The sequence below is a fragment of the Sander vitreus genome, chromosome 5 (genome assembly GCF_031162955.1).
Source record: "Sander vitreus isolate 19-12246 chromosome 5, sanVit1, whole genome shotgun sequence".
Taxonomy (NCBI): Eukaryota; Metazoa; Chordata; class Actinopteri; order Perciformes; family Percidae; genus Sander; species Sander vitreus.
Window position 1 is genome coordinate 2,875,714 of NC_135859.1, and position 27,715 is coordinate 2,903,428.

General features: G+C 41.8%; 1 protein-coding gene across 3 annotated transcripts; it reads left to right on the forward strand.

Annotated features, from left to right (window-relative positions):
- The first annotated feature begins 46 nt into the window (after positions 1 to 46).
- On the forward strand, positions 47 to 27,574 carry txnrd2.2 (thioredoxin reductase 2, tandem duplicate 2). 3 transcript variants are annotated; one of them, XM_078250054.1, is made up of 18 exons: positions 47 to 145; positions 1,404 to 1,469; positions 1,568 to 1,624; positions 1,713 to 1,857; positions 2,911 to 2,985; positions 4,573 to 4,651; positions 5,147 to 5,209; positions 5,417 to 5,487; positions 10,515 to 10,534; positions 10,989 to 11,080; positions 11,168 to 11,342; positions 17,658 to 17,794; positions 20,331 to 20,426; positions 21,006 to 21,098; positions 23,073 to 23,144; positions 23,567 to 23,664; positions 25,275 to 25,426; positions 27,310 to 27,574. In XM_078250054.1, exons 1-17 carry the CDS (start codon positions 70 to 72, stop codon positions 25,396 to 25,398), a joined length of 1,539 nt encoding a protein of 512 aa, XP_078106180.1. In that variant the 5' UTR covers positions 47 to 69; the 3' UTR covers positions 25,399 to 25,426; positions 27,310 to 27,574. The 3 variants fall into 3 exon arrangements, with proteins under 3 accessions (XP_078106180.1, XP_078106179.1, XP_078106181.1); XM_078250053.1 differs by having other exon boundaries at positions 25,275 to 27,574; XM_078250055.1 differs by lacking the exons at positions 17,658 to 17,794; positions 20,331 to 20,426; positions 21,006 to 21,098; ... (2 more) ...; positions 25,275 to 25,426; positions 27,310 to 27,574 and adding an exon at positions 12,594 to 12,808.
- Positions 27,575 to 27,715: the final 141 nt, after the last annotated feature.

Below are 27,715 nucleotides of genomic sequence, written 5' to 3' on the forward strand. Positions count from 1 at the left end.
CGACCCATTTCTTTTCAGGCAATTCTGAAGCCAGCACATACCCGGCCTGGGTCCTTTCATAATAACAACATGGCTGCCTTCTGTAGGGGCAGACACCGGTGGAAAAGGACTAATTGTCTGCATGTTTTGACAAGAAACCTGACAGGTAACATTATGTTGTTCAAATGTTGTGTGAAGAAACGGAGAACGGAACGGGCTATGGTTGATAGTTGGAGGTGTTTCTGTCAGCATAAAGCGACGTTACTAACCAGCAGCGCTGATGTAACTCTGGTGTCTGCTTGTTATGTTGAAATGACGGGCGCCTGGTGTCCTCGGCCACCCAGACCAGCTCCATTCTAATACGCCGACTACAATTGAAAAACGCATTTACCTGCTGCTTATTTTAACGGCCCTAATAATAACCAGTAATATGGCTGCGGAGTCTCCCGAAGCTCTTCCCAGACCGGGAGAAACAGACCTGTCACAACGCTATGGTCATTTTCTTGCCAATTTTAATTTATTGGTTTATTTGATAGGGACCATGCATATTTATGAACATTGTTGTATAAAAACAGCATGTAAATATGCCAGAATTAGTAAAAATAACTACTTTTCATCTGTAGTCCCTAGGCAGGTGGCATATGACTAACATAGAGATAGCCAGCAGTCATACAGCACTCATTCACTATAAATGAAAAGGTACACATAGTGATGATATATACATTGACAAAACAAAACAAAAATGCATGTTGACAAAGACATTTTTCATGCACCTCTATACTGCATTCAATTTAATAGTGAAAGTGTCTGGGTGATGAAATGTGTGACAGTTAAAAGTGGGTCAGCATCTCTGGTTTGTTATAAGTGAGTTCTAAAGGTGTTGAATGTAGGACCCTCTCTTATTGGGAGGGGCAAGCTATTCTAGAGTTTACCTCCTATTATTGACGATACGTTTTGTCCAGAAGCGGTGCGTCTAATGGCCCTGACACACCAAACCGACGGCTGACTGTCGACAGAAAAGGCAGTCGGACTGATCAGTCGGCTCTCCGAGCACACCGAAGCGACGCCGACCTGACATATCAACGTCCAGGGCAACTTTTCTCCACGCAGCAGCCTTTCTGTTTATATCTCTGTAGCCCTCAGATGAGAGGTCATAGAGAATTGGATATTCGGACACTGACAGAATAAGTCGTTCTAGTCTCTCCGCCATTTTTGTTCTACTCGCTTCCGAAGCTTTCAGCGGTAGTAGTGTAGTACGCCATCCACTGGGGGCGCGTTGCTATTACGGAGCTGATTTCAAGTGCCAGTGTGAAGGCGGCGTTAAGCAACCCCTAAGGGGAGGTAAATGCAACACTAATAGGTTCATAACGTTAGATCAGTTGTGCTGTGTCTACTATTGATCATCGTCCAATATGCTCATACAGGGAAGTATGACTATGACCTGGTGGTTATTGGTGGTGGTTCAGGAGGCCTTGCCTGTTCCAAAGAAGGTGAGATCTTTCGGAGTTATTCTTTCATGTTTGGGCATCTGTGCCTTTCACTGTAATTTCTATCTAACAATACACTGACAATCTATCCATATTAACAGCGGCACAGTTGGGACAGAAAGTTGCTGTTTTAGATTATGTGGAGCCATCTGTTAAAGGTAAAAATACTTACTGTTATAGTACAAAAATTGCTATTTGTTGTTTGAAGATTTAAAGACACCATTGTTAAAATGCTTTTCCAAACAGGTACCAAGTGGGGTCTTGGTGGCACATGTGTTAATGTTGGCTGCATCCCTAAGAAGCTCATGCACCAGGCTGCTCTACTCGGTACTGCAGTCAAAGATGCTAAGAAGTATGGCTGGCAGATCTCAGGGCCAATCTGTCATGACTGGTAGGTCAATAAATACTTTGTCCCTTAAGTTTATTTATCAGCTTCAGGGAAACCTATTCAATCAAAACCGATTGATACATGTTTATGAGTAGCTAAACAGCGCCATCTAGTGATGGACTGCAGTAGGACAAAGACGACTTGTGGTTGAAAAATGAATGATTTAATGGCAATCGGATTGATGCTATTTCAAATGTACAAAGATCAAATTTTACTCTGTTTTTGGTCACTGCATGTATTACCTTTTGGATGATATTTAAAAACAAAACAAAAAAAACAAACACAATTCATAAAGAAATATTAAACCTTAAAAAAATGTCCAAAGAAAAGCAGCCTTAAAAAAAATGACCAAGGCCAAAAACTCACAAACTGTGAGTAGTGTGAAAAATGTGTCTTTAAATTTGAATTGTAATATATGGTGTTTGCAATATAGGGATGTAACGGTATGAAAAGTTAACCTCACGGTTATAGTGACCAAAATGATCACGGTTTTCGGTATTATCGCGGTATTTTTGCGTTCAATATGTTCAGAAAGCACTGATAGTCAGGAGATTTGACGTATTGCCGCCTTTAGCAGCAACTTTTTTTCTTATAAATTCTTATAATAACCAAAACATGCCCACGCTTCAGACTTAGTCCTCTTAGAGGGCTGATACATGTCCTGATTGCTGTCAGGACATTCATCGCTGTCATCTCCTTCCGCCATGATTCCAACTTCAAGAAACGCACGTTGTAGGCTACGCAGTGCAACTTCAGGAGACTCGGATGAAGCTGGGAAGGGTTAAACACACGGTTTCCACACCGTGGTAATCCACCGTGATAATAATGATATTTTTAATGAAAACGCTAATTGTTATTGTCAACATTTTTATCGTGGTTTACCATTACACCGGTAATCGTTACATCCCTAGTGCAATATTTCCATTTTGATTCCCATTATTCAACTCTGCTTGTGAGCCATTACACCCAAAGTAACTACTGGTGAACACTGAGTTCCCTCTGTGTATCGTCAGTCTGGTCAGGTTAGTTTATAACGACCTCTGGTGGGTTTTCCAGGGCCACCATGGCAGAGGCTATTCAAAACCACGTCAGGTCCCTGAACTGGGGGCACAGAGTCCAGCTCCAGGATAAGTAAGTGACACCAGCTCTGCTCCCTTTATTCAGACTTATTTCAATGATGATGTTTCTTTTAAACATGTATGCAATATTGTAGGCAGAATTTCAGTGGTTAGTTTTTTTGTGCCTCGTAATAGTCTAAATGTTTACATCCTGCCAAGAATAGAAATTGTTGTAATGTTTCACCAATATGTGTATTTCTTTTTACAGTTATTAAAGGTATATATTCGCAAAATACCAACTTAAATCATAAAATTATCGAATTTGGTCTATGGTATCTACCTGGCTTCTAAAATCAATCCCTGGTGCTATGTACAATAATACAATAAATGTGATGTGTTATCCATGTCTCACCCACTCATCATGTCACACTTTCTCCTTCTCTATAGCAATGTTTCCTAAAAATAAAAAATAAAAATAAACTCTCATGAAAACAGAATTAGTACATGGAATGTTTATATGTTCTTTAACTGAAATGAAATATTCCTAAAGGCTGTACATTTCTGTTGGCACACAGCTGAAAGATTAACAGTTGGCCAGCACGTGTTGATTGAGTGGCTGGCCGGAGGGCAAACAGGTGTTAACCTCTGTGTGAAAGAGATCAAGCTTCACCTAAAATGTTTCCATTCCAGTGAGACAATTGGCTCGGACTGAGCATATTAGTTATGATTCCATTCCCTCTTTAATTAACAGTCAGAGGCGTTGTTTAACACAGTGCAAAGCAGTCATTTCACACGTGTATTCATTACAAATAATACATAGGCACATATGTTAAATGAATGTCAGATTTCATTTTATTTTTTGGGGGGGCTTTTCCACCTTTAATTTCTGACAGGACAGCTAAGTGAGAAAGGGGGGGAGAGAGAGGGGGAAGACATGCACAGGTCGGATTCGAACCCTGGACCTCTGCGTCGAGGCATAAACCTCTCACTACATGTGCGCCTGCTCCACCCACTGAGCCAACCCAGCCACGAATGTCAGATTTTTAATAATTAAGTTAGATTTTCCTGCAAGGATTACATTGTTGTTAGTACCTAGTTAGTACATGAATATTTAAAATAGCAATAGTGTGTAAAGAGATTTGTGTGACCAAGAGTATCTTTGCATTGTACAAATTAGAATTTGTCATAATCATACTAACTAATGAAGTGGAAGGGGGCGTTTTCAAACAAATTCATTTGAATTGAAAACTGAAATGCACTCTTTATATTAAATAAAGTGTATTGAAATTAAATGGGATGAATATTAAATGTATCTTCCAACAATCAATTCCAATCAATTGTTTATGTCCTTAGAAACTTCTAAAACCCCCCCATAACCCACTTGTCCACTCTTGATCCGTGATGCTCAGTGTGTGTATGACACTGATCCATGTAGCTGAATATCTAATTGCATTCCCTGCAACACATCTGGTTGTACTCTGCAGTCTGGCCCAGCCTCTAAGGTCTCTGTGCAGCTAAGTCCTGGTTTGGTTGGTGTCTTTTGAGTTCACTTTGCAAGAGTTGCAAGAAAGAAAGGATGAAATGTTGTTGAGTAAATCCACAACATCTGCAGGTTAATTCCCCACCAGGAGCAACCAGCTGTTTACTCTCTGTTTGGCAGGAAGGTGAAGTATCTGAACGTCAAAGGAAGTCTGGTGGATAAACACACTGTTAAAGGACTATCGAAAGCAGGGAAAGAGGTGGGCTGCTCATCCCTTTTTATCTACACACTCAGTCCCAAACGGATAATTCAATTTCAATTATTGAGACTACAATAAAAAAATGTATGAGTTACTTTGTAAACATGTTTAATATACTTGTTTTGGTATGCTTGATTACATTTTATATATATATAAAACTTGCAATATTAGTTGGCCTCTTACTGTATGTTTGCATATTGTTCCCTTATGTACATATTCATAATGTTCTCAATACAAATTAGTACATTATGAAATCAGTTGGGTTTTTTTTTTCTGCTTCGTATCGAATTATTGTTAAATTGAAGTGCAACATTTAAATTCAGCCTCTCCATACCTTCTAACAGCTGTTACTTGTTCTGTTTTTTAAAGAGTTTCCATCATCACCTGAATGCAGAATGCTGTGGAGACCACTTACTTTCATTTGACATTTCCTTGTTTTTCGAGGGATATGAACAAAAGCTATTACTTGACATTTCCCTCCTCTCTCTCGTGCAGATGATCCTGACTGCCAAGAACATTGTGATCGCCACAGGTGGACGACCCAATTACCCAACAAATGTAAGTTGCTATCATCATAAATAAGACGAAACAAATGAGGAAGAGGAGCCCAAACGGCTGCAGTAATGTAGAATGTGCTTTGTGAGCATTACACTATGACACACAAACCATGGCAGGTTTAAAGAGAGAACGTTGTTGTGTTTAACATTGACATATATGTGTTGATAAGGTGGGTAGTTCTGCTCACAGCTTTAACTCTTGTTACAGATCCCAGGAGCAGTGGAGCACGGCATCACCAGTGACGACATCTTCTGGCTGAAAAAGTCGCCTGGGAAAACGTGAGGACATCGTCCACCTACCTACATACACCTACATTGCATTGTATCATTAAGCGGATATTACCCAGTCAGTGCCATTCACATCTGATTATACGCTGGGATGATAGTCTACATAAAGTTTCAGTTATTCCACAATGCTCAAAGTTAAAAATTCCTAGTAATGTGGGTGATTTTTGTTTTACATCAAAACTGTCCATTTTGGGGCGCCGTGGTAGCTCACCTAGTTGAGCGTGCACCCCATGTAGTAAGGCTGAGTCCTTACAGCCGCGTCCTGGGTTTGATTCCGACCGGCGGCCCTTTGCTGCATGTCATCCCCCTTTCTCTTCCCCCTTTCCTGTCTTCAGCTGTCCTATCTTTAAAAAGCCCAAAAATGAATCTTAAAAAAAGAAAGAAAACTGTCAATATTAAAGACAGTGAACGTCAATTCGGATATTTTGCTACTGTTTCAGTAACTTAAATAATATCACCCATGAATGCACGCATTTAGTATGTGTAGGCTTGTTGGCGTCGTTCTCTATACAATGAGCTACCAGGGAAGCAGACCCTCTAACCTCTGCAGTATTAATGCCTTGCTTTAACTTGCTCGCTGACACCACACATCCCACTGTCACGCACTGTAATCATTCATCAGTGACATGGAGTTTGTTTTTCTCCCTTCCTGTCAGCCTGTCTTCGCCTCGTGATTCAGATTAGCGGTGTGCATCCTGACCTTTACAGAACAAGCTCTTTAATCCAGCCATTTAGCCCCTGTCATCACCTGGTTTATTGGTCTTTCCCTGATGTTTCCTTTTGGCACAACGTGCAGACGGTGACTGGTGGTTGTGGTATACCTGTGGTTGTTGTTTGCTTCACGGTGACAGATGAGCGGAAATAATTATTTCCATATTTAAGCTTCATATGTATCTTGGCTGCCTGCACCTGGGCAGTTTTTGATTGTTTTTAATTATATTTTAAATGAAATGCAGATTTTGATTGCTTTGACTGATGAATAGTGCTTGTGTTTTAAACAATGGGTAAGCAGCACTTCATGAAATGTTTTATATTTTTTAAGGACCATCAGTTCCTTCTATTATTTAAATTCTAAAATGTGTGGTGTTCCAATGTAGTATATGTTAAGTAATATGTATGCTATTCAACTTTTTGACCACTTGGTGGCAATACAAAATCATTTATAGTCAACAAATTGACATGAGTGCGGTGTAGCCATCCTTAAACAATTACCACCGTAGCATTCAGCCATTCAACAAAACACCTTTGTATATGAAGCAGAATGATCCATTCAGGGAAACCACTTGAGCTCAGGAAGCCCTTTGATGTTAGAGGGTGATGGTTTATGGAGTCCTCTACCTCCCCGCAGGCTGTAAGGGTTAGCATTAGCTTTAGCTTCCTCTGTAAGGGTACTGAACCACACACTCTAGCCGGAGATGTTGTTGTGATACCGAGCTGTCAGCTCTGCAGGTGAGGTCCCAATAGGCTGTTTCTGCCGGCAGGGCTGCTGTGTGAGGGGGGTCCAGGCGAGTGATGGGTGTCTAATGGATCTTGGTGCGCATACAGTACACACCTGAGTGACAGATTTGCCCCCGGGGGCCGAAGCCCAGAGCTGGCTGCCATCATCCTGCTATCAGGAGAAAGCAGCGAGCGCGTGCCAGCTGCACTGTGATACTGGTCTCGGCATAGGCCAGCACATGAATGAGTTGGAGCAGAATGAGGGTCTGTGTTGCGGGTCTAACGCTACGTTGTGTCATATAATGAACAAGGAGCACACTTCCCCGGCAATATCTTTCAGCAGTTTATTGCAAAGCACCACAGATGGCTGCAGCATAACTTCCCAGCTATTGTAGAGAAACACAACATAACAGCGTAACTAAATGTCCCACGCCAGCCAACGCGGTCTCTAAAGTACACTCTAGCATTACAAGCTACACAGCAGCCCTTCCACACACATATACCCTTCTCCCAACTGGCAGATAAATGCATCAAAATACATCAGGTGTGAAATGTAGAAATATAAGTACAGGGTTCAACGCTAAGGTTTTTTTTACTTGTCCGGTAGGGCAAGTAAAAATGATACTATTTGCCCGAAGTCAGTTTGAACTGGCCGTAAAAAACAACAACCGCCAACTCAATTCTTGATTGGCCAACGCCACATTCAAATTGATCAAGCCATTATTATGATACGATGATGCCCAAGTATGTTGTTACATTTACTTTCCCAAAGTGGTGTTTAACTTGCCCCGGGCCATCGGGCAACCCTTATTGTTGAACCCTGAAGTATGTTCGCCTGGCAGTTGTTTACAGTGACTTAGTATCACACCCATAGTAAACAGTGAGGAAAAGTGGAAGTATAGATTGTGCAACAAATAAGGTTTGAAAAATGAAACAATATATGTCCTGTTAAAACACAGAACATACTTTTTTTTGCAGAAAAAGCATATTCATTCTACATGAAAACATATGTTCTTTCAGGGAAGAAGGTACGGGATACACCAGGCCAGCACTAAGAGGCTCAGGAAGAGCTTCTACCCTCAAAATCAATGTAATAGAAGTATTTAGGTTTTAATGGTTGAAAGACTGGTTTAAGGCATCATCAGTGTTGCATTCTCCCTCAGTCCATGAAGCTTGGGCAAGACTTAAAACCAAAACAATGACTTAAATATGTGTATTAACACTTACATTAAAAATGTCTAAGCAACATTAGATGAAAGTATCTAAGTTGGACTCACACCAAGCCTTTGCAACAAAAGCGCCCACATTCCAGACAGATACACACAGGAGTATCCAAATCTAGTGTTTATCAGTGTCGGGGCTTCTGAAGAACTTCTCAAGGTAAACAGGATGCCACAGATAGTCAACAGCAAACCTCCTCAGGAGCTGTGGCTTCACTGAAACCTTGTCTTGTCTTGAGCTTCCAACCACACGCTACCACTCTGCTGCCAGGAGGCAAACCTCAGGCATTTTATCATGGTTCTGTTTGTTGTGTGGCTCTTTTTCCAATGTGTTACTCGCAGATGGGAGTCCGGTGTTGTATGAGACATTAACCACACATGTAGACTAGACATCCTCTGTGACTCCCTTTTTATGAGTCACATTTTTAGCTTTGACTGTTTTATGCCTGTGATAATCTAGCCTGGCAGTTTGTCTAAACTATAGATGAAAATCAAAGTGGAGGAACAGGGAATGGGTTTTTGTGCAGCTGATAATATGATACTGTAGACTGTATGCTGAATTGGCTTTCCCTGCACTTTAATATCAAATTGTTAAAGGATTACTGATCTGACGTATGACACCTAAACAGTGTATGCATTGAATACTGTAAGATAGTATGTGTGGTAAATATCCTGGATATAACTGTCCCCTGTTCTCTTTGAGTATCTGGCCAGTGAACACATAGTACATCTTTTTTGTTTGAATATTCATAAAGAATATGGACACAAAGAATTATGGAAAACAACAACTTAAACCACCATGTATAGTTCATTAGTTCATCATTCCCCTTATGCATAAGCTACATTTCTTCATCAGAAAATACAGAGTTGGTTATGTAATTTAGTTTCAAAGAAGTGCAGAAAGCGCCCCCCATAAATGTCTGTAGGTGGCCTAAAGTAGCATACATCAGTTTTCCATGAGCAGGCAGCTTCAGAGACTGTTCAGCCACTCTCTTTTTGGTTTTCCATTAGCAAAAGTTGTGGATAGTACCTTGTGTTTTTTTTTTGAGTACCATCTGGGTCGTTCCAAGCAAGAGAAGGTGGAAGGTGGAGTTAAAACACTGCAGAACACTGATTGGTCAGAGACAATCGTCACTAGCGCATCACGGGACGTCCTGCATAAACCCGCCATTTTTAAATAGCCAAGCTATTCCAGATAGGGAAAATAGTGACCGCAATGTTTTGTTCACTCGCAACAGGTTTTCAGAAATGGCAGCATGCAAAAGTACGTCATACACTAGAGCGTACAATTGACAAAGTGCAGACAGCGTTGCCGTTGAAGGATCCAGCGAGTGGCGCATTAAAGTAGGTGTCACGGCACTTTCACGCGGCTTCACTGTGGCAATCAGCTGATAATCCCGCCTATACTGAGGGGCTACTATCTGCAGTGGAAAACGAAATAGAGGAAAGCACCTGGTACCAAAAATAAGTTGAGTCCAGTCAAATCATGCAGTAGAAATGTGGCATGAATGTCGAAGTAGTTTGAAAGGGGTCAGAAGGGTTGTAAACAATATACAGTATGGCATCATCTTTTAGATGACAAATGTAGCAGCTGTACACACTCCAGACCAGTTTACAATGAGAAGGGCTAGGGGAAAGGAGACGCTTACTCAGTGATGAAAGTGTAGAATCAAGCTAAAGCTCTTTGCCTAAGCTTCTTTAAGCCACTTCACAATATGTGCTAAGTGCAGCGGTGCATTACACAGACGTCGAGAAAATGGGCAGCGTGGCTTTTAGTGGTTTCTGTTAGCATGGACAGGGGCAGGATGTGCCGCAGGCAGCCCGAGTTGTTAGGTGGAATAGACTGAAGTGATGGAGGTCTGGGTTGGAGAGCTAAAAACAAGGGAGAGAAGAGGGCCTCATCCATGCAGGTGACGGGCATCACTCAGCCCGCTGATGTGTGGACTTGAGTCCTGAACATAGCACACCCCCTCTGCAGGGATTAGCCTAAACGCTGGCAATTAGCCCTCCTCAACGCTACAGATCTCAAGGCTGGATTTGAAGTGTGATTCACCTGGACCACACACACACACACACACACACGCACACGCACACACACACACACACACTCCGGCACTGCAAGTGCACACAAACCTTTTACTGTCCCTGTTATCTACATTTTCTTCACACGTCTTCACCTCCCACTGAGGTTGTGAAGTTCTGTAATTCATCACCTCTCTAATTCTAGGATTTTAAAGTAAACATTTTCAACTTTGGACTTACTTTATTTTATTAGACCAAAGTGTGCTGCACAAATGATGAAATGCATTTTTTTCTTATTAATAGTCTGGCTAACAGCTTCTCTTTATTTGTGTTTTGCAGGCTTGTGGTTGGAGCCAGCTGTATCCTTTGTCTGACAGAGAGCTTGTAAATGAAGCCACTGTATAAAGTCTGCTGGTAATCCGTAGATGTATCGTAAAGTTATTAACTTGATAAAAACATTGGCACTTGTTTCAAATAGTGTTTCTGAATAACTCTTAGCACCTGTTTTAAACTCAGGGTGCCATATCAGCAGTACCAAACTCAGACACTTTGGTTTCCAGTCTGAGATGCATCATGTACCCGTCATTTGGTAAACTATGATAAAACAAAAATTAGGACATTTTTCTAATTCCAGTTTAACCATTATTGTGTTTGTATGCTGCTGCATGACCGTGATCGCCCCTTCTTTTTGAGCTACTTTCTTTTCCAAGTGTGGAGAGTGTCATTCGTTATGTGTTGTGGACACATCGGGTGCTACTGTACTTGTAAATAATGAAAAGTAAGTACTGTAATCCTCAACCTGCTGTTGCTCAGATGTGGCTCTGGAGTGTGCAGGCTTCCTCACGGGCATTGGCTTGGACACCACAGTGATGGTCCGCAGCATCGCCCTCCGGGGGTTTGATCAGGTATTGCTCCCTGAACTACAGTCTCCATAATCATGAAAGGGATTTTTGTCATGTTTAAAGGTGGATATTCTTTTTCGGTTTATGCAGCAAATGGCAGGTCTAGTGACTGACTACATGTACGCATATGGGACCAAGTTTGCATGGATGTGTGTCCCAAAGAGAGTGGACAAACTGTCCTCAGGAGCTCTCCAGGTGACCTGGACTGACACCCACACAGGCAACGAACACAAGGACACCTACGACTCTGTGTTATGGGCAGTTGGTAAGTCTGTGTCGCTGTGTGTCGGTCACATCTTGGGGTCATTTCACTTAAATCTGAAACAAACTTGAATTAATTTGAGTGATATACTGAGGGAACTCTCAACCCCTCCACATGGAGGTAACGGGTCAGGTTTAAATAGAGACTGTTTGAGGCTAATTGTTGCTTCTGGACACTTGAGTAGACGAGATGCCAGAGCTTTTGACTTGACAAAAATGAGGGCTCAAGACTCGACCTGTACTTGACTGTTGACCTCAGAATCAAATCCAGGACCAATAAAAAGTAAATAAGACAGTGTCAGGCATTTCTTGCATAGCCTCACACCTTAAATATTACACTATTGTCAACATCGCTTTGAAAGGAAAATGTTCAAATCTGTGTTATTGTAGAAAGACTTGCAACTGCCGTTTATATGCTTAAGACTTGAGACTTGAATTAGACTTCCCCCAAAAGATTAAAAAACTGCTCTGAGGGATGCTTGAGCCTGAATTATTTAATCCAGTACATTCCTTTTAAATTGGAAGCCACCTTGACACCAGTCTTTTTTTACAAACCACATTAAATTGCTTGAAAAAGTTGGTTAAATTTACAGTGAATGGATGCAGTTCACAGTACAGTAATGAATTCCTTATCCCCTATTTTTAAAAACCTCTCAAGGTATTTCATGTAATACACCAGCTATATAGTTTCCCATATATATATATATATATATATATATATATCCCTGAAATAAAACACTGGTATGACCGTTCTCCCTGCTACCATCAATTTCAATGTCATCCTCAATAGAGTGCAGTGTCAGCAGATAGCAGATGAATTAAGGCTGAAAACAAAGTAATAAAGCCTGAGTGATGGGAATGGCCAGGGGAAGTGTTAATCACCCACCGCTAGCTCTCTGGCTCTCTGGTTGGAGAGGGGCAGGATGCACCCAGGCACAGGGTCACCACGTTCCCCTCTTTGTTCTCCCGCTCTGGGCCTTCCTGCCCATGCCAGCCCTGCGGAAACCAACCCCGCATCTGTCACTGCCATCCCTGCCCGCGCGCGGCCCTCTGCCTGCCATTGCCACCAGCCTTCCTCCTCTTCTTTCTGGTCAATTCATTCTCTAATCTATCTTTTCATTTCTCCCGTTCCACCAGCAGTATGAGTAACAATGGAGGGAAGATTTGTCAGGGCCACTGCCTTCGGTTTATTTGTGTTGAGTGGTTTCAAAGACAGCGCATTGCTTCTGAAAATCTGACCACCAGACTTTTCCAGTGCCCAGACTGTTGCTGCGAGTGTTGTGGGGAGGGAGAGAGGGTCCTCTCTTGCTCCATGCGTGTGACAGGGACAAGGATGTGCGTGACCCTGCAGCTGAGATGACGTTCGCCCTTCCCTCTCGTGGCTCAATTCCCACATCGTCTCAGCGTGAGACTGCTGGTGAGAATGATATTTGCATTGAGTGCATGTATCAGTAGGTATACTGACATGCGTGCGATCCTGCAACCCTGATGTTTCCTGTATTCATTAGAGCAAAAGTTCTCACAGCACATGACATTTTGGGAACTGGAAAATTATTTTCGATTTCAATCCAGTGTGCAGCAAACTGTTATGTATTTTAGCCTATTTTACATTGTATTTTACATTAAATGCAGCACATTATTTGATAGTTTTTTTTATTAGTTTGTCCAACAGCACCACATCTTTAAATTCCTTTACTTTACATCAAGACTGTGTCACATAGTAAGTCGTAACACCAGCAGCAATATCCTAGTGTTACTAGCTCAGACCTTGGGAGCACCCAGCTATATCCATGACAGCTTTTGTTCCCATACAGTTCAGTGAGAACCAGTAACAACGTGGCCTCTGCTCTTTGATGTATGCATGCAGGAGTTATGAGTGCAAGGCCACATCCCTTTAATGTGACCTTACACTAGGGGCCACGCAGGGTTCCAGGCCTCTGTGGAGTTATTAAAGGCCAGAGGGGACCGGGGGACAGTATCACCACTGTCTGCCACATCCTTCTCCACGGCCCTGCCTCCCTCCACCTTTCCCCTGCTCCTTCCTGGCCTCATGGCCGCTCCCCTGTCCAGGTGTGCCAGCAGAAACGCACCAGGAAACAGAACATTTCCACGCTTCCTGTCTGCATGCAGACAGTGGGCACATTAGTCTTCCTCCTCTCTGTGCGCTACAGTACTGAAGGATGTCATTTGAAAACATTTCCTAGTTCTTTTTAAAAGACATTTGCCCATCTAAGTTTTAAAAGTTACTTATGACATCCTAGAATGTTGCTCTCCTGTCTGTATTACTCTGCGGATATGCAAACACTACATTGCAGTGCAATTGGGAAATACCACTTGAAAATAGACTTCTATGTTATTCCTATTTTGGAGATTTTTTGGCAGGAACAGGGTAACTGTGACTGTGAGTGACTGAATATCGTCACATATACTGTAGCAACATTCATAACTGAGTGAACAGTAGTATGTGACATTGAACATCTTAAAATATATAGCATTTTTGTTTAATGTCTGTAAGATCTGAAGCGATCTTGCTGAGTCTTAAACTATGAAATCCTAATGTCCAATTTAAGAGCCAACAGTAAGACTGGATCTTTTTTTGAAAAAGCCCCTGAAAATGTGGTTTTAAATCTTTAAGTATTTTTATATATTTTATATGTTATGTATAATCTGCTTTAGGGACTATGCGGGCGTGATTTGATCAGATTTAATGGACAGTGCTAACAACATAAGCAAACAACCCCCCAATTGTCATCACATTTTGATTCAAATGTGACTAAAGTGTGATTGGTGCACAGAGGTACATGACATCACCTTTTTCCAACTGAGCCCCACCCACTTTGAACCAGTGCGTGGGGGGAAAAAAAAACACAAACGCATAAATCTTTTTTATGAAATAACCGAACTGTTCTAACTTTGGCAGAAAATAGTTTGTATTCATGGGTTCCCATCACTCAGTAAAACGCTGGATGAGAAATCTGGTTGTTGTGATGAAATAAAAGCAGGCAGAAGTTACAAGTAATGCTGGTGACTTTGTAGGTTAAGGTTTGGGTTGCACACACGTCTCTACACGTCACACGTTTGTTTAGTGATACTAAAACAAATCTGTCGATAGAATAAATGTAATGCGTTTCCTATTCCCTTGACAGCTTTTATTATGCACAGACGCTAAAAGTCTTCTCTCCAGTTAGGGAGCTCTTTATCGATTTGCATCTTAAAATCTTTTTTGGCCTGAAATAGAACACGTAATCAATTTTTTGCATCCTGTACGATCTATTCCTCCAAGATAAACGGTCTCCCCCTCACATTGCTCTCCCTTTTGTCTTTGTTCATTTGATTGATCAGATAAGCGTCCAGCTCTCATTTCAACTCGTGAAGGGTTGTTGTGGCTAATTAGCCTAGCAGTCTAGAGGCTTCCTCTTAATGTCACAACAGGCTTTGTTCAGATCTGTTAGGTGTGTGTGTGTGTGTGTGTGTGTGTGTGTGTGTGTGTGTGTGTGTGTGTGTGTGTGTGTGTGTGTGTGTGTGTGTGTGTGTGTGTGTGTGTGTGTGTGTGTCCCACTTCCAACCAAGTCCCTTATCAGCCAGCCCACTGTTGTTGTGTCCTCGCCGTACAATGGAGCTGTGGTCACTGCTACAGCACTGAGTGGAGCTACAGACAGGAAGGCCACATATGTAAAGAGAGAATTCTATACTTACCAGTCAGATTGTACCGATATGGGTTTTTGTAGGCCAATACAGATGTTTTTGCAGTGATTGATGCGGAAATTCAGTATTAACAAAGCAGAAAATATCAAGTATTTTACAGCTGCAGAAATGTAGGGGGAAGTCTCAACAGGATGTAGGCCATTATGGGACACACACTCCATTGAAATTCAGACTATTGAAAAACTATTTAACCCTCCCTTTTTAGCATTCAGAAGTTATATACACTTCATAAAATATTAATAAAAAAACTATAATGTAGTTATCAGCAGTGTTCCTCAATGTATTTGTCTCCAATTATAACTTCTCCAATGAAGCAACTGGAACCGGTGTATAACGGTAATCAATAATTGATCAATAATTGAACATCTCATGGCCTTCAGCGGCAGATATAGTATTAAAAAATAATCATTTACAAAAACAATACTTGATACATCATCAAATACATTAAATACAAAATATAAAATAAATAAATCATTCTTGATATGACTATGAAATAGGAAGATATATATTTTTGTGATTACAGCTGTTATCCATTCACTAACTCTTTAAACAGCTGTTATGGGTGCGTCACAAGATTAGTCACAATTGTTGACATATATTTTAATAAAACAATAAAAATCAGCTGACCATTGTAGTGACATTCTAGTGCATTATACTGTAAACCATTTGTAAATTGTTCATATACTGTACTTATCAGTGTGAAGTGCAGGAAATATTTGTGGCAGTATCACCCACCACTCTTAATCAGTCTTTTTTTTTATTTTTATTTTTTTTATTTTTATTTTTTTTATTCAAAATTAAAACAACAATAGTACAATTAAGAATATTCAATTTCAAAATGTAAATGGCTAAATTCCACTATAATTCACAGGAAATGATGTGAATGTGGGAATGACATGAATATGCAGACTATTCCAGTGTTGTGAACATATAGGACAAGAAAATATTTAGAAGTCTTGCTTTTGGGAATTGGTCATGACTGCCTAACTTCCCCTCTCTCCTCCTCCTCTGTGCTCTCCATCGCCTTCAACCACCCATGCTGTGGAGCACTAGACAGGTCCCTGTAGCTCCCCCCTTCCCGGTCTGAGAAGAGGGGGAGGACGTTGTTCTTCGGCTCCAGCCAGGAAAAGGGTCTCGGGGGTTTGTTATTTTTGCTGTCCGATAGCATCTACATGGGTAGCTCAGGGCCGGGTGTTTATTATGCTACCCAGGCAGGTTGTGAGGAGCCATGGAGAAGAGGGGGGAGCGAGTGGTCCATGCCCCATCACCATAGAGACTCCGTGTCGACAGCATCAGTCAGCCGTCCCCCAGGAAGTGTCAGAAATCACACCGTTGGGTGTCCCAGGGGTCGATGGGATACCGATTCCCAGCTGCTCATCAGCTTCTCCTCCTTTCTCTCTCTCTCTCTCTCTCTCTCTCTCTCTCTCTCTCTCAGCTGGCCAGATGTTGTTGTTGTTGTTGTTGTTTTCTAATTTAAGAATTCTGAATTAGGGTTTGACCTTTTAAGGCCAACACTGGTACAAGTGTTTTTAGATTTGAACTGGTAATTGCTTGTTTTGTCCAACCAACAGAGCAAAACCCAGAGACAAATTGCTTCACAACGATATGAAACGGAGAAATGCTGTAAATCCTCACATTTGAGAGGCTCGGGCCGGAAAATGTTGGAATGGTAAAGACATTCCATCACTTTGGTTCAGACTGAAATATCTCAACAACTATTAAATGGATTCTCGGGACATTAATGGTCCCCGTAGGATGGATCCCAATAACTTTGGTGTTCCGTGAACCTTTCCACTAGCACCTCCACGGCGTTGACAAGTTTGGTTTTGAGTTAAATGTCGTGACGACTATTGGATAGGTTGCAGTGAAATGTGTGTGATTCAAGTTCTCTAGAGGACGACTTTAGTGACCTCATCTAGCACCAGCATCAGGTCAAAATTTGTATTTGTCCCATATTTTGGTTCATGACCAAATACCTGACATTCCCATCAGCCTCAACAGATATGCGTTTTGTTCTAATTAGCGAATGTTAGCATGCTAACTGGATGAACTAAGCTAATTTCTGCTAAGCACCAGTCACTGTGACCATGTTAGCATATTAACGTTGGCATGTAGTTTAAAGCACCACTTTACATGAGCAGAGCTGCTATGGCTGTAGACTCTTTATTTGTGTTGCTTAATGAAGAAGAACCAATAGTTGATGATCAGAATTGATGGCAGTTCATCTTTTTGTTTCAGCAATAGTTGGTTGTATTGTCAGGGTGGAAAAGCTCTCATCATGCTGACAGTCCAATGAAAGAGTTAATTCACTCATCATTGTTTCTTAATTCCCGAAGGTAGAGTTTTGGAGTTTTTTTCCGCAGAATGTATCATAGATTGTCACCCATGAAGATGAATCAGGGAGTCCTTCAGATAACCACCTTTCATAGTATCTACTAGGTTTTTGATAACTCCCATCATTCTTGGACAGGCAGTGGTGGTACATTCCTTAAAACCTCAGCAGAATGTGTTGTGCACACTGTACAGAGAGCCTCTCTCTCCTCTCCCACACGTCTGTCTCTCCTGAGTTGTAATGCAATCCTCTCCTCGTGTTGTTTCCTTCCATTGACCTCAGGCAGAGCCCCTGAAACCAAAGCGCTGGGCCTGGACAAGCTTGGCGTGCAACTCAGAAAGGAAACAGGGAAAATAGTCGTGGGCGCGGACGAATCCACATCGGTGCCAAACATCTACGCTTTTGGTGACATCGGCGAGGTAGGCGTCGCCGACAGCCCTGATAGCAGGCATAGCTGGAAACACACTGTACATCATTATAAACATATTAGTCTTAATTCAGACTGTAAAATACAACACTGTGCCAAAGTTGCTGTAAGTCTACACCCATCACCATCAGTGTAAATGAGTTTGAGCACCTGGTCTGTCAGCTCTACAAAAGGAATCTGGAATTACACTTTAACACACATCAGCTCTGGAGAATTAGTTTTCTACATTGCCAGAAAATGCTGAAATTGGCACGTCTTTAATTAATTGGAATACACTCTGGCAGGAAGATCTGGATGCCACTTTAGTCATAGAAGTAATTGGTGGTAAACAAACGTTGACTTCCAGCTTCTACTCAACACCAGGTAAATAGCCACCAATATGAGCAAAAATTGTTTTTCACGCTTCCTGTAAAAGAGTATTCCATTTCTCTTACATCTGTTTGCTATCACTAAGACATAGGTCCTCCCCGTGACTCCTCAAAGCCACAAGACACATTCATTTGACCTCGTAGATAAATCACATATTAAGAAGGTTTGTAATCGCATTAAGTTCAACCTGGCAAACTTTAGACATGTCCGCAATTGCATGTCAACAAGGGCTGCAATGATGTTTACGCACTCAATGATTTGATCCCATATCACCTACTGTTTGACAACCTGGTCACAAGCAAGCAACACTTCTCTCAAACCACTACTCTCCCTATATAAAAAAACTCTTAAAGTACTGGACAGGAAACCCATATACTATCATCATTGTCATGTTTTTAAAAAAAATACAATCTTTTAAGTTTCGAAAATTTGATTAGATATACAGATCTGTCTTATGTACAAAATTCTCCATGGACTGGCTCCTCATGTATTGAGCCAGTTTGTAAACATAGTACCAAACGCTTACAGATCTACAAGGAGAGCAGCAAGAGGTGACTGCATTGTCCCGTTGAGGAAAAGTGCATTTCGTCAAACCGCTTTTTCAGTCAGCGCTGCTCGTGAATGGAACCTCATTCCAACTCACATTAGAAATTTTAAAACATACGTTTCTTTTAAATTTAACTTAAAGAAGTGGCAAACGGCTCATCAGGACTGTCGACATTACATGTAGACACTAAATCTTGATGCTATCTTCTCTTTCCTGTCCTGCCTGTTTGTCCCACTTGTGCTATGCCTATGAGGTTGTCTGTTACATGGACTGAACGTTGGTCTTGTGTGTGTATGTGTGTGTTGGTATTGATGTTGATAATGACCATCTGTTCTTGTTTATATGTTGATCTTGTCATTTTTTTAATTTTTACATTTATAGTCACTTTTACTTGTATTGGGCTAAACCTGTATGTACTATTATAATCCTTTTATCTTTTTAGGTGTGACATTGTACGATCTGTCCAGGGACAGCAGATGATTCTGCTGTCTTATAATTCTGGCACATTTTACATTTTTATATGTATTATTAGTGTGCATTGTCCCTGTTAAATAAACTTGAAATAAAAATAAATAACTAAAATAAAAATAGAACACGGGAGTTGCTGGAGTACCGATGCCTCAGTGGGTTTGTTTTTTGTTATTGTGTGACTTTGGTGAATCCAAACTATCCCGTAAAAACACCTCAGCTTCACGTCGGGGTCCTGCGTCACCACTGAGTACTTGGCAGAAGACTGAGTATTAAGTGAAGCTATTCTAGCCCGCCTTCGTGTAATCCTTGGCACTGCCGCTGTGTGTACTGTTCCAAGCTGAACCAGCCCTGTTAATACTCGTTATACCTGCTGCGTGTAATGTCAGTGTTGTTTTTTCACCACGACCAGCTGTGTGCTTCCTTCCTGCCTCCCAGGCCTCATGACACACGCACTGATTGACAGTTCGCTTTGATGAGTTGTGCTTCATCCCAATATGTCTGTCAGCTTTTCACAGCAGCATGAAGGCATTTTTAATTTTAAAAGCAGGAAGGTTGATATCTCAATTTGTCCAGTGCTTTGTTGTTTTATTTTTCCTCTTGGAGAAGAGTGCCAAGAAATGCATTATAATGACGAATGACACTTACTGGAATACCAGAGCACACCTCCACATACTGTACATGCAGAGGTGCAGGAGATGCTTTGGACAACAGGATGTGTGGTGGTAATTTAACAGGTTGAAGTCATGCCTTTAGAATTGCCCCGCAGCCGTTTCCTGTACCACTTAGTTTTGTGTGTGTGTTGTGTGTATCCAAGACTGTGTGTTTGTCTGTTTTGGCAGACATCCAGAACAATAAAGGCGAAACACAGACGCAGAGATTTTTTGAAGTGTGCTAGATGGTTTAAATGTTTAGCACTTGCGACTTGTCAGTCAATGAATCATGGCCCACCTTGTCTGTGTTTGTATTCACACTATTTCTGCATTTCTGAGTATTAATGTGTGTAGTCAGACGACCAAATGGTCTAAACGTATTAACTTATTGGAAGGTAAAACACATTTTTAAGGACCAGACCAAGATCTAGATCTTATGTGTGTTTGAGGTGCACATATACTGAAGTCAATTCAATTGTCTCTCGTTTTAGGGTCGTCCTGAGTTAACCCCAACGGCCATTAAAGCGGGAAAGTTTCTCGCCCGCAGACTGGCTGGTCACAGCACTGAACTGATGAACTACGACAACGTAAGACACACACACACACACACACACACACACACACACACTCTCTCAGGGGCTGATCATGTCCCTCCATCTTTCCACCTTAACCATTTCTGGTGTTATGTGGTTGTAGTGTCTGATATACCTTACTGTACCTCCAGCCTCTCTTCAGAATGAGTCATGACATAAACATACCAGCGTTTTCCAAAATGTCATCATTCTGCATCATGCTATGTTTACTTCCATTCAACTCTTTTCCAAGTCTTAATGTATCGTTATATTCAAATTAGTTTGATATAGTTTTGATATATAGGTTTGAGATATATACACACACACCACTATTTCAATGACACATTTGGAGCCCTCTCTATAAGAATACAAAGAAGAAGGTCTCCATTACTCCATAATACATGACATGAAAAGAGGTTAAACAAATATTCAACTATCATAATACAGATTTTCTGTCAAACAACTAATTGATTAGTTGTCTAATTGTTTCAGCCGTACCTTGAAGTTATCTCTGTGTGTGCGTGTGCGTGTGCGTGTGCGTGTGTGTGTGTGTGTGTGTGTGTGTGTGTGTGTGTGTGTGTGTGTGTGTGTCAGGTGCCCACCACAGTGTTCACCCCCCTCGAGTACGGTTGTGTGGGTCTATCTGAGGAGGAGGCTGAGAAGAGGCATGGGAAAGACGGCATAGAGGTAAGATAGATGCTGTATACAGTGCTTAGCATAAGTGAATACACCCATGCTAAAGTTGACTAAAAAGAGAAATAAAAAATCATCTTTTGGAAATTACCCTTCACCATACCTAGAGATTGGCATGGGGTACTTTCCATAAGATCATCTCTCAATGCAAATCAAACCAGCTATTAGGCTAACTGAAATACAACCATGCCAATCTCTAGGTATGGTGAAGGGGATGTGATGATGTGGGGGGGCTGTTTTAATTCCAAAGGCCAAGGAATTAAGGATGCATAGTATCCTGGATCCATGAAATAACTAGCCTTTAATAATAAAAATATAATAAAAATATAAAACCTGCCTGCCTCTATGGGAATTTAACATAGGGGTGTACTGACTTATACCCCCTGTATTTTAAGGAAGAACATTTATTTATTTACGATTTTTTTATTCCTCTTTTTGTCAACTCTAGCATGGGTGTATTCACTTATGCTGAGCACTGTATGTGCCGCTATAATACAGCTATAAACTGAGTATTTCCAGAATGGTTTTGTAGTATTTGGAAGAAAAGCCCTTTGTATGTCCACATTTCACGTTCAAATATATTACAAAATCAGGAATAAACATTTGTTAGTTTCTTCATAGTGACTTAAATTTCAATATAAAGTTACTCCAACTTTTACCACTATATAGGAAATACAGTGGTTAAAAATATGTTCATAATGCTTTAATTACACAGGAAAGCCCACATTGCAAGTGTCAACTCAAGTGCCTACAATGTTGTGAAATGCCACCATGAAAAAAAACATTATTTTGGCATATGATATAGTGAGATGAGTTCTTTCTTGTGTTAATATATTATAAATTAAACAGCAGTGTCTAGGTGAAAAATCTTACCTTCATTTTGAAATACAAAATTATTTGAAATCAATGTTTGTGTACAAGGGTACTTTGTACCTTACTTACTGTGAAATTCATTATACCACTAGTATATGTAGAATGGAATTATGTCTCTAATCAGAAATGGCACCCTCTTTATATTATAACAGCACAGAACTGGTGTAGCATTGGTCCACAATTATAAGTTTAGTTTCTTTACGCAGAAATGATTGGCTACATGCCACACATGCACAAAGATAGTTACAAAGGCAGTGTTAGTGGCTTGTTACTGCCATCGACCTGCATAAAAAACACAATGACTAAACAAACACTGACACGCACATACAATGCAACAGCAAGCAGCTCAGGATTTTACGTGCCTGTGTACGTGAGCGCAGTGCCAGATGCTCGCCACCACCTGCACGAGGCCGCCGATAAACGATTTAGGCGGCGAGGTGGGGCTCCTTGCTGCGAGTGACAGGCGAGCAGGAGGCCTGATTGAGGTGTGTATGGGGTGATGACAGGCGCGCTTAGATCTGAGGAGGAGCTGCAGCACCGGCCCCCGACAGCTGCATGGCCCTCACAACTTGTGTCGGCACGTTCGCCCGTAGAATAAAACACACCGCACACACACTTTCAGTGAGGAGTTTGAAATCAATCACTATCACGAGCAAGCATTGATGTTTTTATTGAGATGTTATGCAGTGTGTTAGAATGAGTGCTTATAAGGCCTTGCAATTGCATACTGTATTGTCTGCAATCTATTTTTTGTTTACTGTCCGTATGTTCTTTTAGCTGCTATTTTCAGATAGTTAATACATCACTTTGTGAGATGTACACAAGAAGAGATCACCGTCACTGCTCGAGTTTGTTTTTGCACATTTGTAAGCTCTGCTGTTTTAAAGCAAAGATCCACGAGAGGCTATGTTGACATCACTTTGAAGAACTGATTGACACACAGGCACAACTTTACTATTTTTACTATACATATGCATTTATTTTACTATACAATATAACAAAATAAAACTGCTCAGATTTGAGGACCACAGTAATACATTCTATACCATTTCTCTTGTTAACATGTTTTTGTCCTCTGTTTTTATGTCTTTGTAGGTCTACCATGCTTTCTACAAGCCTCTGGAATTCAGTGTTGCAGAGCGCGATGCCAGCCAGTGTTACTTAAAGGTATGGTTAAACTGCCAACCAAACAGCCCAGTGACCTTTTTTGTATGTATTTTGAGCTGGGGTTTTTTGGCAATTTTTTTAATACACCATATAATGTAGTTCTTTGTACTATATGTTTGTGTGAGATGCACTATTTGTACATGCATATAGTTGAAGGACAGGAGTAGCGTTTTTTTTTCTGCAGCAGGTTGGTGGAGTACGGACTGCTGCTAGACGGACAATTTGAGAGGGTTTCACTCAATAAATGAAATAGTCTAAATGGTTTATTCATAATCCTGCCAACCTTTTGATTTGTCCATCTGTGGCCTAGCAAGTCAGCGTTGGGATCCACTTGTCCTGCTCTGTGGTTGTTTTGATCGCTACGGCCAAAAGCAGAGAAGGCTTCAGCTCCTTGGCTTCAATCCAGTTTTCTACCTCCTTAGGTAATATGTGAGCGGGGTGGAGACCAGAAGATCCTGGGTCTGCACTTCACCGGTCCAAACGCTGGAGAGGTCACACAGGGCTTTGCTATGGGCTTCCAGTAAGTTAAATAAATCCTAGATTTTATTTAAGGTACATATGGTTTTTAATCAATCAATTAATACAATTTTATTTAAAGTATAAAATCACCATTCAACGTTGTCTCAGCGCACTTCACAATTAAAGGAACACAGAAATAACAGGCAGCAACAAAACAATTGGACAGCACTAAAGCAGTAATACAAAACGATACAAAACCAGCAACATAAGAGAATAAGAGAAAGTGTGTGCAGGATGTGTTGGTCGGCTGTAGTATGATGAATGGGGGGGGGGTTTATCTAGATTTAAAAATGTCAACTGAGTGAGCTTCTATACTGCATTTATGCCCTAAAGAACAACCATCCAGTTGTGGTTTTAAAGCAACACTGAAGCACTTTTCCCGCTTCGGTCCCCCTACAGGTTGGAAGCGGAATTGTCCATTACTGCTGTCCTAATGTCTCATCACTAGGGGGGTACGGTTCACAAAATCCACGGTTCGGTTCTTATCACGGTTTTAGGGTCGCAGTTTTTGGTTCTGTACGGTTCTTGATATTTTTTCTTTTAATCTTTAACACTCCATGTTGCACAATACATGCACACAGTGGCAGTTCTATCTATTGTTTTATTTCCGCTGTCATCATAGGTAACATGAAATCCAAAATGTTCCCACACACCAGACTATATACGACGCTGGAGCATCCTCCAGCTCCGGGCAGCCTTCCTCATCTCTCCCACCTGACATTTCAATGCCTCTCAAAATCTGACGAAAATCTTTTAAACTGACCTTTGTCGATCAAAAAAGCAGACAGATTCAGCAACTGTATGCCCTATTTCTCGCTTAAAATGTTTTCAGAAACACTTTTCGGTGAACTATTTTCGTGAAATACGAGATGGTATTCAGAACGAGACGCCATTAGAGTCCGTTTTGAAATTCGGGAGCAGCAAGAACCACGTGACGCGTTCGTCCAATCAGCTGCCACGTGTTGCGTTCGTCACGCTCATCCCCCTCGTCGTTTATATACCGTCTATGGTCGTTTCCAGTAAGTGTTTTAACATAGGTGTCGAAAGTGGGCACTACGGCAGTAAGAGGTTAGTGACCATTAACAGTGGACTGACGGACCGTGCGACGCACACACGCTCCAACCGAGACATGTGAACCGAGTGGTTCGGATGTTTTTTCATGCACCGTACCACCCCTACTCATTATGTCTCATTATGTCTCATTTGAACTACAGATCCACTACCCGATCTGGCAAACGTGCATACTGTAATGTAATGGACACTTCCGCTTCCAACCAGTAGGGGGACCGAAGCGGGAAAAGTGCTTTAGTGTTGCTTTAAGTTCATGTGTTTTAACACACTAAAAGTAACCAAGATGTGCAGTATGGGATATATTTGAGTGCGCCTGATGACTTTTCTTCACTCAGGCATTTAGTGAGCGATACATTTTCTTTTTTTTCTTTTTTTTTCTTCCTTTTTTTATAAAAGCTTTTGTTTCATATACAAACTGATCGTGAACAATTGGAAGATTTCTGGACTTATTAGAGGATAACTAACCCAGTTCATTAGTCATGAAAGAATGCGAGTATAAGCAACATGAATGACCTCCCTGTGTGTTTGCATGTGTCTCAGGTGTGGAGCAACATATTCCCACCTGTTGCAGACAGTAGGCATCCACCCAACCTGTGCCGAGGAGCTGATCAAGGTCAACATCACGAAGCGGTCCGGCTTGGACGCCACGGTAACTGGCTGCTGAGGTTAAGCACCTCGGTCTCTGAACACTGGTGAGCACACAGGGTCCCTCTGCGGCAGTAGAAAGAAGTTAGCCTGGGTTTCTCCTGCTTCTTCTCCTTGTCCGTCTCCTTCTACATGGCCCCAAAATGGCCCCCAGTTTCCCAGTGTTTTCTCTGGGATCAGGGTCTCTTCATAGGCCAGTCATGCAGATCATCACTGGCTGCCCAGGTTAGTGTTACTGACAAGTCACATCATAACCAAGGCTATGATTATTCCATATACATGCAAAAAAGCACAGGGTTATAGATCAGGTTAGTGAGAGGCCTGACTGCAGAGCGAGCGTCTTTTAAATAAACAGGCTCATCAATCAGGATTAAGGCCTGTGCTCAGGGTTTTGTTGAAATCGTAACGTTTTTCTGAATATATATATTCTGCAAATATTGTTGTTTCTCCGGCTGTACTTCCTGTCCATTAGTCTTGGAGGTGACACATACCATATACCCTCCCCCCCCATGACACTGATGGATGGCCCCAGGGCCGTCGCCGCAGCGACACCGCCCTACTTCCCATGGACACACACAAACCGCCTGTCAGTCAGCCAGCTAAGATCTGGCCAGGCAGCTCCAGCTTGTTTAGGGCCCAGCAGACCCCAGACCCCTTCCTTTTCCTCCCATGTCATGCCATGCTCCTTCCCAATGCACGAAAGAATAGAGTGGGGCTACAAACATGTGCTGTCAAAAGCTGTGTGGATGCCATAGCCCGGGCACAGGGCAACTCTGCCTGATGATAACAGAGCTGTAAGAGCTCAACCAACTGTACTACTCAGACTCACCCAAAGGTGGCACTATTGTCCTCCATTTCTCCTTTTTTTTTCAGAGCCAAGAATGGAAGAGAGGATAAAATAGCCATTGGATAAAACATAAGCCTGAATACATTCAGGTTGCACATTTAATCCCTTTAATCCCTATAAAAGATATGTGCTTTTGGATGACGTTTGAAAGCAGACTGGCTTTATTGGTGCCAAACTGATAAGGGTTATCTGTTGTGTATTTACATGGATGGCAGGTTAGGCCTGAAGAGTCATCACCCTTGAAGATAAGGCCAGTTGTTTATATCAATAAAGCAGTAATTGCCCCCCACGGTTTGCCAAAGTGCCCAAAATGCTCAACCTGCTGGCTGTACTGGACATCTTGGGTTTATTAAGTAGAGGAGGAAGAGGAGGAGGGCTGTCAATAAAGCGGGTTGGAAGAAATTGAGGGATCTAAGAGGAGGCTGCTGGGCATAGTTTATTTTTATTTGAAGTCTAATCTGCCCAGTCTGATTAATGATTCCGATGATGGGAGTGACAGTGTGCCAGGAGATGGAGAGAGGAAAAAGAGAGAGAGAGAGAGGTACCAGGTTTATTTGGACCTGGGCCAGAGGAGAGAGAGATGACTTTCAGCTCTGGTTAGAGAGGGAAGGGGGATTCCTGTGTGCTCTGTTCAGGGCCGAGGTGCTGACTGAAGGACCCTGACCTCCGCTCAGCAGGAACAGCTTGACTCTATCACTTGGAGCACAGAGGGCTCACATGCTGCGGCGCTGCGCGGCAGGGGGCTGGGGGGGGGGTGTAGGATGGCCAGGGGACAGACAGAGCCAACCAGCCAGCCAACCAACACAACAGCGAGCGGTGGCAGCGTGTTTGCCCAGGGTAATTGAGTCGGTGTTCCTGTGCTTAACGAGCCACTTCAGAGACCTCAGGGTGGGCCCAAGGCAACGCGAGGGAAGTTATTGAGGCCATCAGTGTAACTGTAATGTCTGTTTGCTTTTTACCCTCCACTTCCCTTCTGCGTTTTTTCATCTGCTCTACATCTCACACTCAATGGCTCCTCACACGCACAAAATGACATTTGTATGGCATATCTAATTTAAATATGTGTTCATTGTTGTTGATCAGTCACTCCAGGCCCTTTGACCAGTCAGCCTCTGCTGTGCCCCATGGAGGGGGTCAGGGTTCAACTTTCACGTCGGCCAGCTAATGATGACCTGCACTAAAACCCAAAACTGGGGAGTGCAGGCCTGATGTCACCTGGCTGCCAACTTTAGTATTGTAAATAGAGATGTGTAATTTTCCCTTAAAGCTTTGTTATACATAATCTATTTGTAAAGTAATAGCACTTTGGAATGCAAAGTGTCACTATTAAAGCAATGATGCCCACTGATTGAGTGTTCTGTGTTCTACATAAATGACTGCATGATCGTTTGCATCTGTATTAGGTATTCATTTAATGTGTATAAATAATGATGTATGATCTAGTAATAATAATAATGTGTAAAGTATGCATAAGCATCCTGTGTGTGTG